Source organism: Tachyglossus aculeatus, chromosome 1, assembly GCF_015852505.1.
Source record: "Tachyglossus aculeatus isolate mTacAcu1 chromosome 1, mTacAcu1.pri, whole genome shotgun sequence".
Classification (NCBI taxonomy): Eukaryota; Metazoa; Chordata; class Mammalia; order Monotremata; family Tachyglossidae; genus Tachyglossus; species Tachyglossus aculeatus.
In genome coordinates, this window is record NC_052066.1 from 97154676 (window position 1) to 97168612 (window position 13937).

The 13937-nt window shown below is 46.7% G+C and overlaps 1 protein-coding gene across 2 annotated transcripts in view; it reads left to right on the forward strand.

The window, feature by feature from the left end:
* PLS1 (plastin 1) overlaps positions 1-13937 on the forward strand; it is a 142681-nt gene that overhangs the window by 127143 nt on the left and 1601 nt on the right. For both annotated transcript variants that reach the window (XM_038743244.1, XM_038743245.1), the window contains 4 exons: positions 1274-1388; positions 5607-5740; positions 7546-7669; positions 10049-10173. In XM_038743244.1, coding sequence (XP_038599172.1) covers positions 1274-1388; positions 5607-5740; positions 7546-7669; positions 10049-10173 — 498 coding nt within the window. The remainder of the gene's footprint in view (positions 1-1273; positions 1389-5606; positions 5741-7545; positions 7670-10048; positions 10174-13937) is intronic.

Genomic DNA, 13937 nt, shown 5'->3' on the forward strand with positions numbered 1-13937 from the left:
ATCCCGGCTCTGCCAGGTGCTTGCTGTGTGATTTTGGGTAAGTAACTTCATCTCTCTGTGCTTTAGTTCTCCTGTTCTCCCTCCTGCTTAGACTGGGAGCCCCAGGCAGGGCAGAGACCGTGTCCAACCTGATTAGCTTGTATCTATCCTAGTGCTTAGAACGGTGTTTGACACAGTTGTGGGCAGGGAATGTGTCTATTTAATGTTGTATTGTACTCTCCCAAGTGCTCAGTACAGTGCTCTGCACACACTAAGCCCTCAGTGACTGAATGAGTAGTAAGCACTTAACAAATACCATGAAAAGGCACCAAAAAACCCCCCAAAACAATAACCAGGGAACTTGAAAATCCTAAGTGTATTTCTCAGGTCTCTTGATGGTGGTTGATGTGATTATCATTATTCATTCATTCAATCGTATTTATTGAGCGCTTACTGTGTGCAGAGCACTGTACTAAGTGCTTGGGAAGCACAAATAGGCAACATATAGAGATGGTCCCTACCCAACAACGGGCTCACACTCTAGAAGGGGGGAAGACAGACAAAAAAAACAAAACAAGTAAATAGGTGTCAGTACCATCAGAAGAAATAGAATTATAGCTATATACACATCATTAATAAAATAAATATAGTAAATATGTACAAACTAAATAGAATAATAAATATGTACAAATATATACAAGTGCTGTGGGGAAAGGAAGGGAGTAGGGCAGAGGGAGGGAGGAGGGGAGGTGGAGGAGGAGAGGAAAAGAGGGAGGGCTCAGTAAGGGAAGGCCTCCTGGAGGAGGTGAGCTCTCAGTAGGGCTTTGAAGGGAGGAAGAGAGCTAATTTGGCGGATGTGTCGAGGGAGGGCATTCCAGGCCAGAAGAAGGATGTGGGCCAGGGGTCGATGACGGGACAGACGAAAACGAGGCACAGTGAAGAGGTTAGCAGCGGCAAAGGAGCGGAGTATATGGGCTGGGCTGTAGCAGGAGAGAAGGGAGGTGAGGTAGGAGGGGGCGAGGTGATGGACAGCCTTGAAGCCGAGGGTGAGGAGTTATCATTATCATCATTAGCAATTGGATTCATTCAGTCAATCATATTAACTGAGCACTTACTGTGTGCAGAGCACTGTACTAAGCTCTTGGAAGAGTAAAATACAACACAACAATAATATCTTCTTGAACTAACTCTCCCCTTCAAACCCCGCCTCATCATAAGCGGGCCCCATGAGGTGTGAAGGAATTATGGCATCTGACCTGTCTCCTCGCCTGTCTTCCTACCCTCTTGTCTGCAGTGACCTGGCAGACGCACTGGTGTATTTCCAGCTGTATGAGATGATCCGAGTGCCGGTACAATGGAGCCACGTCAACAAACCCCCCTACCCTGCCCTTGGGGGGAACATGAAAAAGGTAAGGAAACAAGTGCTTGCGTTAGTTCAACATGTGCAATGCGCAGAGCATAGTACTTAGGGTGGCCTAGTGGGAAGAGCATGAGCCTGGGAGTAAAAAGACATGGGTCCTAATATTGTCTCCGCCACATGTCTGCTGTGTGACCTTGGAAAAGTCACTTCATTTCCCTGTGCCTCAGTTCCCTCAGGACTGTGAACCCCATGTAGGACAGGAACTGTTTCCGGCCGGATTACCTTGGATCTACCCCAAAGCTTAGAACAGTGCTTAGCACCCAGTAAGTGCTCAACAAATACCATAATAAGAACAATAATAATGGAAAGGAAGGAGAGCATTGACTCGGATGCGGTTCCTGGCCCCCTGGGTCCTCAAAGACACCAGGGGCTTGGACAAGGTGAGGTTAACAGGCCCACTTGGAAGAGATAGCCAGGCAAATTCAGTGAAAAACAGCAAACCACGCAATAGCGATGATGACAAGAAAATCAGCTAGGAGGGAAGAGTCCTTAATCAATCCATCAGTTGACCGTATTTATTGAGCGCTCACTGTGTGCGGAGCACTGTACTAAGAGCTTGGGAGAGTACAATAGAACAGAGTTGGTAGAAACGTTCCCTGCCCACAGTGAACTTAGAGGGGGAGACTGGCATTAATACAACTAAATAAATTATGGATATGCACATAAGGGCTTTACAAGAGTAGCATATTTTGGACACAAAATCAGGAGCACTGATTCTCTGGAGAAGACACTAACGCTAGGAAAAGTCCAAGGAAAATGAGGAAGAAGCAGACTGGCAGCTAGATGGATAGAGACCATAATGACGAGAACGAAAGAATAATAACAATAATGATGGCATTTATTAAGCGCTTACTATGTGCAAAGCACTGTTCTAAGCGCTGGGGAGTTTACAAGGTGATCAGGTTGTCCCATGTGGGGCTCACAGTCTTAATCCCCATTTTTACAGACAAGGTAACTGAGGCACAGAGAAGTTAAGTGACTTGCCCAAAGTCACACAGCTGACAAGTGGTAGAGCCGGGATTTGAACCCTTGACCTCTGACTCCAAAAACCGTGCTCTTTCCACTGAGCCACGCTGGAAGAACCATTAGAAAGGTTGTGGATTATGGCAGAGGACAGGATGTTCTGGAGAGAGTATATCCACGGAGTCGCTATGAATCGGAAATGACTCCACGGCCCTTAATAATAATAAAACATAATATCTGTGGGGCTGAAGGAAGGAGTCATCAGGCTCCTCATTCATTTACTCACTCATTCTGTGGTATTTATTGAGTAATTACTGTGTGCAGAGCACTATACTAAGCTTTTGGGAGAGTATAGTGTTGTTCCAACCGGGGATGCCCTTGGTCAAGATGGCGAAGAATGATCTTATGATTTCGTGAATGAAGAGCCTTATGCCTTTATGGAATTTAAGCTGTCAAAAGTGAAGTCTATTTTTCCTCAGGAAGAAATACCCACTCTTCCCCCAGGGTTAGATAGACAGTGGACTTTGCCCCATTCCAATCCGTCAATCAGTGGTATTTATTGAACGCTTATGGTGTGCAGAACACTGTACTAATCGCTTGGGGGAGTCACAGTTGGTAATAATAATAATAATGGTGGTATATGTTAAGCGCTTACTATGTACCAAGCACTGTTCTAAGCGCTGCACTGTTCCTGCGAACAGCGAGCTTACTTCTGTTGTCTCCTTCCTTCCTCTCTCCCCGCCTCTTGGGGGTTGCAGTGGACTGCCTCTAGGCCCTTTCTCCCTTGCCTCAGATTTCCCCTTCCTTCTCCTATCTCTCGTGCTCTCCTGTCTTATTTCTCAGGCTCCCTGAGACTCTTGTCTGAACCAGCTTCCCTTTGAAGAATTCGTCCGTTTCTCATACGATCCCACAGCCACACTCAGTTAAGAATCTTTGCCTTGTACTTACCTTTTAGCTATAACCTCGCTCCTGCCTTAGGTGATGGGGGAGATTTTCTCCCCCCATCCGTCCCCCTGGGCCACCAGAGAACACACATCCCCTCAGGATCTGGCAGCCTGGCCTGAGAGAAAGGGTGACTTCTGACTTTCTCAAGCACTTGAAAGTCAGCTCCCCTTTTTCTTGGGTTCCCCGTGTTTTCCTAGCCCCTCTTCCTTTGCCTTCCAGAAAATAATGGTCCTGACTCTGAGATAATAATAATAATAATGATGGCATTTGTTAAGCGCTAGCTATGTGCAAAGCACTGTTCTAAGCGCTGGGGAGGTTACAAGGTGATCAGGTTGTCCCACAGGGGGGCTCACAGTTTTAATCCCCACTTTACAGATGAGGTAACTGAGGCACAGAGAAGTTAAGTGGCTTGCCCAAAGTCGCACAGCTGACAGTTGGCAGAGCTGGGATTTGAACCCATGACCTCTGACTCCAAAGCCCGTGCTCTTTCCACTCAGCCACACTGCTTCTATATGAGGCCTGCCCTGCTGGTTAGTGTTTTCTGGGCTCTCTGCGGTACTTGGGTAGCAAAGACTTAGGATCCCATTCATTCATTCATTCATTCAATCGTATTTATTGAGCACTTACTGTATGCAGAGCACTATACTAAGCACTTGGAAAGTACAATATGGCAACAAATAGAGACAATCCCTACCCAACGAGGGGCTCACAGTCTAGAAGTGGGGAGACAGACAACAAAACAAAACAAGTAGATAGGCATCAGTAGCATAGCAATCCCATCGTATAACCAGCATGGATGGGGCTCGGATCTTGGAGTCGGAAGGAGCTGGATTCTACCGCCGGCTCCACCATTTCATTCATTCATTCATTCAATCAATCGTATTTATTGAGCGCTTACTGTGTGCAGAGCACTGTACTGAGCACTTGGGAAGTACAAGTTGGTAACATATAGAGACGGTCCCTACCCAACAACGGGGTCACAGTCTAGAAGGGGAAGACAGACAACAAAACAAAATATATTAACAAGATAAAATAAATAGAATAGTAAATATGTACAAGTAAAATAGAGTAATAAATATGTACAAACATATATACAGGTGCTGTGGGGAGGTGAAGGAGGTAAGGGGAGGGAGAGGAAGGAGGGGGCTCAGTCTGGGAAGGCCTCCTGGAAGAGGTGAGCTCTCAGTAGGGCTTTGAAGGGAGGAAGAGAGCTAGCTTGGCGGATGTGCGGAGGGAGGGTATTCCTGGCCAGGGGGAGGATGTGGGCCGGGGGTCAATGGCGGGACTGACAAGAACGAGGCACAGTGAGGAGGTTAGCATTTGTCTGCTGTGTGTCCTTGGACAAGTCACTTCACTTCTCTGTGCCTCAGTTCCCTCATCTGTAAAATGGGGATGACAACAGTGAGGCCCATGTGGGACAGGGACTGTGTCCAACCTGACTACCCCATATCTACCCCAGTGTTGGGTATAGTGCTTGGCACATAGTAAGCGCTTAGCAAACACCATAAAAAAAAGACACCTACTAAGCCTATCAGAATGAGTATTTCCAAATGGTTCATTGTTTTCTGGGAGATGCTGGAGCTGGCACTTCCCCTGGGGATCGCGGGTGGGGAGGGGGTAGGAATTCCTAGAAGCCTCATTTCAAAAGAGTGTCAGGAATGCGATTTACACTTGTATGTACCTACAAGAATCTTAAGTAGTTATACATCTATCGATCTACTTATACTACTTATTTAGTCACTTGTTTATTCACGTATTCATCCTTCCCAAACTCTTGCCACTGAATGCTTATTCTTCTTTCCGCTACTAATGTTTGCCCATAATTTCCACCTACCTGTCTTCCCCATTAGATTGCAAGCCCCCCAAGGGCAGGATCTGTGTCGGTGACTTAAAATATAGTCTTACTTGTACATATCTATTCTATTTATTTTGTTTTGCTAATAGGTTTGGTTTTGTTCTCTGTCTCCCCCTTCTAGACTGTGAGCCCACTGTTGGGTAGGGACCGTCTCTATATGTCGCCAGCTTGTACTTCCCAAGTGCTTAGTACAGTGCTCTGCACACAGTAAGCGCTCAATAAATACGATTGATGATGATGATGACTGTCTCTGTATGTTGCCAACTTGTACTTCCCAAGCGCCTAGTACAGTGCTCTGCACACAGTAAGCGCTCAATAAATACGATTGATTGATTGATTGACTCCAAGCGTTTAGTTTCTGCACACAGTAGGCAGTCCATAAACTCTAGTGACGGAGAGCGGTTTTTCCCTGCCTACATGCTGAGCCTTTTCTTGTGATTGTAGATCGAAAACTGTAATTATGCCGTGGAGCTCGGAAAGGAAAAGGCCAAGTTCTCCCTGGTTGGCATAGCCGGGCAGGACCTAAACGAGGGGAATACCACACTCACCCTGGCGCTGGTCTGGCAACTCATGCGAAGGTAAGGGAGGGCGAACCCAGGCCCGGGCCCTCTGCGGCACAGTTCTCTTCCATAGGGTTTTCATTTTAACCCCCAAAAATCTATGTATAGATTGAGATTAGACCAAGATGAGCTGCGGGCTCAGGTGGCTCGGGCATGGCTGGCAGTTGAAGGAGGTGGGCTAATCCAACACCGCTCGACCACCCGTGGCTGAATTTCTGGAGGGGCCGTTGGCAATCGCTGTCGGAGAGGCTGTAGGGATGACAGGCAGGGGCTGACGGGGAACCGCCCGGTTGAGCCACGGAATGAATGACCTTGGACAAGTCACTTCACTTCTTTGCGCCTGTTACCTCATCTGTAAAATGGGCACCGAGACTGTGAGCCCCATGTGGGACAGGGACTGTGTCCAACCCAATTTATTTGTATCCATTCCAGAGCTTGGTATAGTGCCTGGCACATCCATTCATTCAATTGTATTTATTGAGCACTTACTGTGTGCGGAGCACTGTACTAAGCGCTTGGGAAGTACAAGTTGGCAGCATATAGAGACGGTCCCTACCCAACAACGGGATCACAGTCTAGAAGACTGTGCACACAGTAAGCACTTAACAAATACCTTAATAATAATATTGATAATAATTCTTATTATCATTATTATTCCTGGGAAAGAAGCAGTGTGTTCTAGTGGAAAGAACTCAGGCCTGGGAGTGAGAGGACCTGTGTCCTAATCCTGGCTCCACCACCTGTCTGCTGGGTGACCTTAGGCAAGTCACTTCACTTCTCTGTGCCTCAGTTACCTCATCCATAAAATGGGGATTTAGAGTGTGAGCCCCATGTGGGACATAGACTGGTTCAACTTGATTGGTATGTATCTATCCCAGCGCTTGGGCAAGTCACTTCACTTCTCTGTACCTCAGTTACCTCATCCATAAAATGGGGATTTAGAGTGTAAGCCCCATGTGGGACGTAGACTGGTTCAACTTGATTGGTATGTATCTATCCCAGCGCTTGGGCAAGTCACTTCACTTCTCTGTACCTCAGTTACCTCATCCATAAAATGGGGATTTAGAGTGTGAGCCCCATGTGGGACGTAGACTGGTTCAACTTGATTGGTATGTATCTATCCCAGCGCTTGGGCAAGTCACTTCACTTCTCTGTACCTCAGTTACCTCATCCATAAAATGGGGATTTAGAGTGTGAGCCCCATGTGGGACATAGACTGGTTCAACTTGATTGGTATGTATCTATCCCAGCGCTTAGTACAGTGCCTGGCATACAGTAAGTGCTTAACAAATACCTTTTTTTTTTAAAAAAAAAAAAAGCAGCAGCATAGCCTAGAGGAGAGAACGCAGGCCTGAGAGTTGGATGTCCTGGGTTCCAATCCCATCTCCCCCACTTGTCTGTAAGCAAGTCAATTCACTTCTCTGGGCCTCAGTTTCCTCATCAGTGAAATGGGGATCCAATACCCATTCTCCCTCCTACTTAGATCATGATCTCGCTGTGGGAGAGGGACTGTGTCCAACATGATCAATTTATAGAGGCTTAGCAAATACCATGATAATAAAAATTATAATTAGCAGTAGTTTTGTAAATTATAGACTAGGGGAGACACGGAGAGTTCTCTTCTGAAACTGTTCATTATATAAGATTCAGATTTGCTTAAATTAAGTACGTTAGATGCCAGGTAAACTCAGGTGGCTAGAATCTCGTACCATTCAGACTATTTCCTTACCTTAATGGGCACGTAAATAGCATCCATCAGTAGGGCTCAGAGGGTATCTATTACATTTCTCTAGTCTCAACAGTCTCTCATCCGTCTGTTTCAGGTACACTTTGAATGTTCTTTCGGATCTTGGAGAAGGTGAAAAAGTGAATGATGAAATTATTATTAAATGGGTGAATCAAACTCTTGCAAGTGCAAACAAGAAAACTTCCATTTCCAGCTTCAAGGTAAACAAAAGCCTAATTTAGGAAAACTGTGCAGGGGGAGACGTAAACAAATAGAAGAAACGAGTTCCGGCCGAGCGAGCCGCTGAGGCGACGATGGCTCGGCCCAGGCCCTGGGTTCGAATCCCATCCTCCTTTAGTTGGCCGGGGGGTGCTCCGTCCGGCTGCGGACCCCCCGGCTAACCCACCCCATAATCACAATTAATAATCATATATGTAATAATAATCATTATAATCATTAACAATCATATGTATATACATTTGTACATATTTATTACTCTATTTATTTATTTATTTTACTTGTACATATCTATTCTATTTATTTTATTTTGTTAGTATGTTTGGTTTTGTTCTCTGTCTCCCCCTTTAGTCTGTGAACCCACTGTTGGGTAGGGACTGTCGCTATATGTTGCCAACTTGTACTTCCCAAGCACTTAGTACAGTGCTCTGCACACAGTAAGCACTCAATAAATACGATTGATTGATTGATTGACCTAATATGGGACCTTGAAAGGCATTTTGTCATGATGCCTATCTTCAGACTCGAGAGCAAACTACATCCTAAATGTTTCATTCTGAGGCAGAGAGATGAAATGCCATGCGTGAGAACCAGATTCGTTCCCTTCCAAGGCAGAGTAGAGCACAACACGGCAGAGCCAACCAGCCAGCTTTACGTGGGAAAGGAAGATACTGGAAGGCAAATCAATCAATCGATCAATCAATCGTATTTACTGAGCGCTTACTGTGTGCAGAGCACTGTACTAAGCGCTTGGGAAGTACAAAATGGCAACATATAGAGACAGTCCCTACCCAACAGTGGGCTCACAGTCTAAAAGAATGTGTCTTGCTACTAATGGCACTTCACCTACTTGTGAAATTGAATAAACGTCTCAAGACGTCCAGCCGTCGTTTCCCGTAACACGTTTAGGATTCTTGAACTCTCTACTTGCATTTCGAGTGGTTTTTGTTTATGCGTGTAAGTTAAAGCATATTCCGTGGGACTTTCTCTGCCCCTGTCTGCAGTTATGGGAGCTGCTTGGCCATTATGTTTTTAGACTGTGAGCCCACTGTTGGGTAGGGACTGTCTCTATATGTTGCCAATTTGTACTTCCCAAGCGCTTAGTACAGTGCTCTGCACACAGTAAGCGCTCAATAAGTACGATTGATGATGATGATGATTATGTTTGAGATTTTGCTAGGTGGTGTGGCAAGCTTGTGATCTACAGTGCTAAGCACCTAGTACAGTGCTCTGCATACAGTAAGCGCTCAATAAATACGATTGATGATGATCTAGCGGGGTTTTTGAAAGATAGAAAAACTAAGAGAAGCAGCGTGGTGCAGTGGAAAGCACACGGGTTTGGGAGTCAGAGGAAGTGGGTTCTAATCCTGCCGCCGCCACTTGCCTGCTGTGTGACCTTGTGCAAGTCACTTCCCTTCTCCGGGCGTCAGTTACCTCATCTGTAAAATGGGAATTCAAAGTGTGAGCCCCACGTGGGGCAACCTGATTACCCTGTATCTTCCCCAGTGCTTAGAAGAGTGCTTGGCACATGGTAAGTGCTTAACAAATAGCATCATTATTATTATTAAGACAAGGCAAGACTGTGTCCAGGGTCTTTATGGGCCTTGGCAGGACTGTGTTCCTATGCTTCCCACCACACCCAATCAATTAATCAGCCAATCAATCATATTTGTTGAGTGCTTACTGTGTGCAAAGCCTTGTACTAAGCACTTGGTAGAGTACAATACAATGGAGTTGGTACACATTCATTCATTCATTCATTCAATCATATTTATTGAGCGCTTCCTGTGTGTAGAGCACTGTACTAAGCACTTGAGAAGTACAAGTTGGCAACATATAGAGATGGTCCCTACCCAACAGTGGGCTCACAGTCTAGAACCCTGCCCACAGCAAGATTACAGTCTAGAGGGGAAGACAGATGTTAACACTAAATAAATAAATCACAGCTATAATAATAAGAATAATAATAATAATAATAATAATGACATTTGTTAAGCGCTTACTATATGCCAAGCACTGTTCTAAGTGCTGGGGGGATACAAGGTAATCAGGTTGTCCCACACTGGGCTCACAGTCTTCATCCCCATTTTCCAGATGAGGGAACTGAGACACAGAGAAGTTAAGTGACTTGCCCAAGGTCACACAGCAGACATGCCGGGATTCAAACCCATGACCTCCTACTCCAAAGCCCGTGCTCTTTCCACTGAGCCATGCTGCTTCTATTATAATTATATGTGGAAGTGAAGTGGAGCGAAGAAGTCCCAGATACCCTCAGTTCATTTCAGTCTGGGGAGGTGTCCCTTCTCAGAAGGAAAACTAAGGAAAAATGGTTTGTTCACATCCATAATGCTTCTCTTTTCTAGGACAGCAAGATTAGCACGAGTTTGCCGGTACTCGATTTAATCGATGCTATTGCACCAAATGCGGTTCGTCAGGAAATGATCAAGCGGGAAGATCTTTCTAGCCAGGACAAGATGAACAACGCTAAGTAAGTCTTTTATTCTTAAGATTAATCAGTATCGATGGGATTGAGTGAGCCCCTACTATGTGCAGAGCTTGGGATAGTACAACACAACAAAGTTGGTGGACACCTTCCCTACCTGCAAGGAGCTTTCAATCTAGAGGGAATACTTACAGTATATTGGGGGAGTCAGTTGATAAAGCGATGAATTCGCCATAGATATAAATAATGGATTCCAGGGTGTTTTTTAAATTAATAAATACTCAGGCCTTGCCTGGAGTCCATGGAGGCTGACCTCTTCTCATTCTCATTCCCCATCCTTTCCCTCTTCCTTTTTTCCTCTCCTGCTGCTCTCCCATGACGGCTGACTCTAATCCTTGCTGGTCTTACTCTCTTCTACTCGTCCTCTGTCTCTTGCCTGCATTTCCTTCTTTAATTTATTCATTTATTCATTCAATTTGATTTATCGAGTGCTACTGAGTGCAGAGCACTGTACTAAGTGCTTGGGAGAGCACAATATAACAGTAAATAGACACGTTCCCTGCTCACAATGATCTTAGAGTCTAGAGGAGAGGCAGACATTAATATAAGTAAATAAACTACAGATAGGCACATAAGTGCTGTGGGACTGGGAGGGGGAGATTAAATAGACACATGGCCTGCCCACAGCAAGCTTGCAGTCTAGAGGGGAGACAGACATTAATATAAGTAAATAAACTACAGATAGGCACATAAGGGCTATGGGGCTGGAAGGGGGAGATGAATGAAAGGAGCAAATCAGGGCAATGCAGAAGGGAGAGGGAGAAGAGGAAAGGAGGGCTTAGTCAGGGAAGGCTTCTTGGAGATGTGCCTTCAACAAGGTTTTGAAGACGGGGAGAGTAATTGTCAGTCGGATTTGAGGAGGGAGGGCATTCCAGGCCAGATGGAGAACTTGGGAGAGAGGACATCGGCGAGATGGACAAGCTCGAGGGATAGTGATAAGGTTAGCATTAGAGGAGCAAAGTGTCCCTGTCCCCGTCCTGCTACTCTCTGTCCCGCCTGATTCATTCATTCATTCATTCAATCATCATCATCATCATCAATCATATTTATTGAGCACTTACTGTGTGCAGAGCACTGTACTAAGCGCTTGGGAAGTACAAGTAGGCAACATATAGGGACAGTCCCTACCCAACAGTGGGCTCACAGTCTAGAAGGTAGAGACAGACAACAAAACAAAACATATTAACAAAGTAAAATAAATAGAGTAGTAAATATGTACAAGTAAAATAAATAGAGTAATAAATATGTACAAACATATATACAGGTACTGTGGGGAGGGGAAGGAGGTAGGGCGGGGGGATGGGGAGGGGGAGGAGGGGGAGAGGAAGGAGGAAGCTCAATCTGGGAAGGCCTCCTGGAGGAGGTGAGCTCTCAGTAGTGCTTTGAAGGGAGGAATAGAGCTAGCTTGGTGGATGTGCAGAGGGAGGGCATTCCAGGCCAGGGGGAGGACATGGGCCGGGGGTCAAGGGGGGGACAGGCGAAAATGAGGCACAGTGAGGAGGTTAGTGGCAGAGGAGCGGAGGGTGTGAGCTGGGCTGTAGAAGGAAAGAAGGGAGGTGGGGTAGCAGGGGGCGAGGTGATGGACAGCCTTGAAGCCAAGAGTGAGGAGTTTTTGCCTGATGCATAGGTTGATTGGTAGCCACTGGAGATTTTTGAGGAGGAGAGTGACATGCCCAGAGCGTTTCTGCACAAAGATGATCTGGGCAGCAGTGTGAAGTATAGATTGAAGTGGGGAGAGACAGGAGGATGGGAGATCAGAGAGGAGGCTGATGCAGTAATCCAGTCGGGATAGGATGAGAGATTGAGTGAGTAGGGTAGCGGTTTGGATGGAGAGGAAAGGGCGGATCTTGGCGATGTTGCGGAGGTGAAACTGGCAGGTTTTGGTGACGGATTGGATTTGAGGGGTGAACGAGAGAGCGGAGTCGAGGATGACACCAAGGTTACGGGCTCGTGAGATGGGAAGGATGATAGTAACGTCAACAGCGATGGGAAAGTCAGGGAGAGGGCAGGGTTTGGGAGGGAAGATAAGGAGTTCAGTCTTGGACATATTGAGTTTTAGATGGCGGGCAGACATCCAGATGGAGATGTCTTCAAGGCAGGAGGAGACACGAGCCTGAAGGGAGGGAGAGAGAGCAGGGGAAGAGATGTAGATTTGGGTATCATCAGCGTAGAGACGATTGTTGAAGCCGTGGGAGTGAATGAGTTCATCAAGGGAGTGAGTGTAGATAGAGAACAGAAGGGGACCAAGAACTGACCCTTGAGGAACCCCTACAGTAAAGGGATGGGAGGGGGAGGAGAAGCCTGCAAAAGAGACTGAGAATGAATGACTGGAGCGATAAGAGGAGAACCAGGAGAGAACGGAGTCTGTGAAGCCAAGGTTGGATAGCATGTTGAGGAGACGGGGGTAGTCCACAGTGTCGAAGGCAGCTGTGAGGTCGAGGAGGATTAGGATAGAGTAGGAGCCATTGGATTTGGCGAGCAAGACGTCATTGGTGACCTTTGAGATGGCAGTTTCCGTGGAATGTTGGGGACCGAAGCCAGATTGAAGGGGGTCGCGGAGAGAGCTGGCATTGAGGAATTCGAGGCAGCGCATGTAGACGGCTCATTCAAAGAGTCTGTAAAGGAATGCACACAGTAAGCGCTCAATAAATACGATTGAACGAATGAATAGTAGGAGGAAGATAGGATGATAACTAGAAGGTGAGGTAGGGTCAAGAGAGGGTTTTTAAGGATGGGAGAGACATGGGCCTGTTTGAGGGCAGAGGGGAAGGAACCAGTGGTGAGTGAGAGGTTGAAGATGGAAGTTAAGGAGGGGAGAAGGGATGGAGCGAGAGATTTCATAAGATGAGAGGGAATGGGGTCAGAAGCACAGGTGGCCAGAGTAGCACTTGAGAGGAGGGAGGAGATGTCATCTGAGGATATTGCTGGGAAGGATGGGAGAGTAGCGGAGAGGGTTGAGAGCTGGGGGGTTGGAGATGGGGGAGAAGTGACTTTTGGGAGCTTAGACCTGATGGATTTAATTTTATTAATGAAGTAGGAGGCCAGATCGTTGGGGGTGAGGGAAGGAGGAGGGGGAGGAACAGGGGGCCTGAGAAGGGAGTTAAATGTACGGAAGAGCTGACGGGGATGAAGGGCATGGGTGTCAATAAGGGAGGAGAAATAGTTTTGTCTGGCAGAGGAGAGGGCAGAGTTAAGGCAGGAAAGGATAAATTTAAAGTGAACGAGGTTGGCATGGTGTTTAGACTTTTGCCAGCAGCGTTCAGCAGCTCGAGAATAAGAGCGAAGGAGGCGGACAGTGGCAGTGATCCCGGGCTGTGGGTTAGTGGTACGAGAGCGGCGAAAGGGAAAAGGGAGCAAGGGAGTCGAGCTGAGTAGAGAGGGTAGAGTTGAGAGCAGTAATCCGATCACCAAGATTGGGTAGAGAGGAAAGGGAGGCGAGGTGGGGTGTGAGGCGCTCAGAAAGATGGATGGGGTAGAGAGAGCGGAGGTCTCAGTGAGGTAGTAATATAGATTTACAGGAGAGAGGAGTGTGAGTGAGGAGGCAGGTGAGAAGGTTATGATCAGAGAGAGGGATTTCAGAGTTGGTGAGGGTTGAGATAGCGCAGCGGTAGGAGATGATGAGGTCGAGGGTGTGACCAAGTTGATGAGTGGGCGAGGTGGGGTGGAGCAAGAGGTTGGCAGCATCAAGGAGAGATAGAAGGCGGGAGGCAGAGGAGTCACCAGGGATATCCATGTGGATGTTGAAGTCT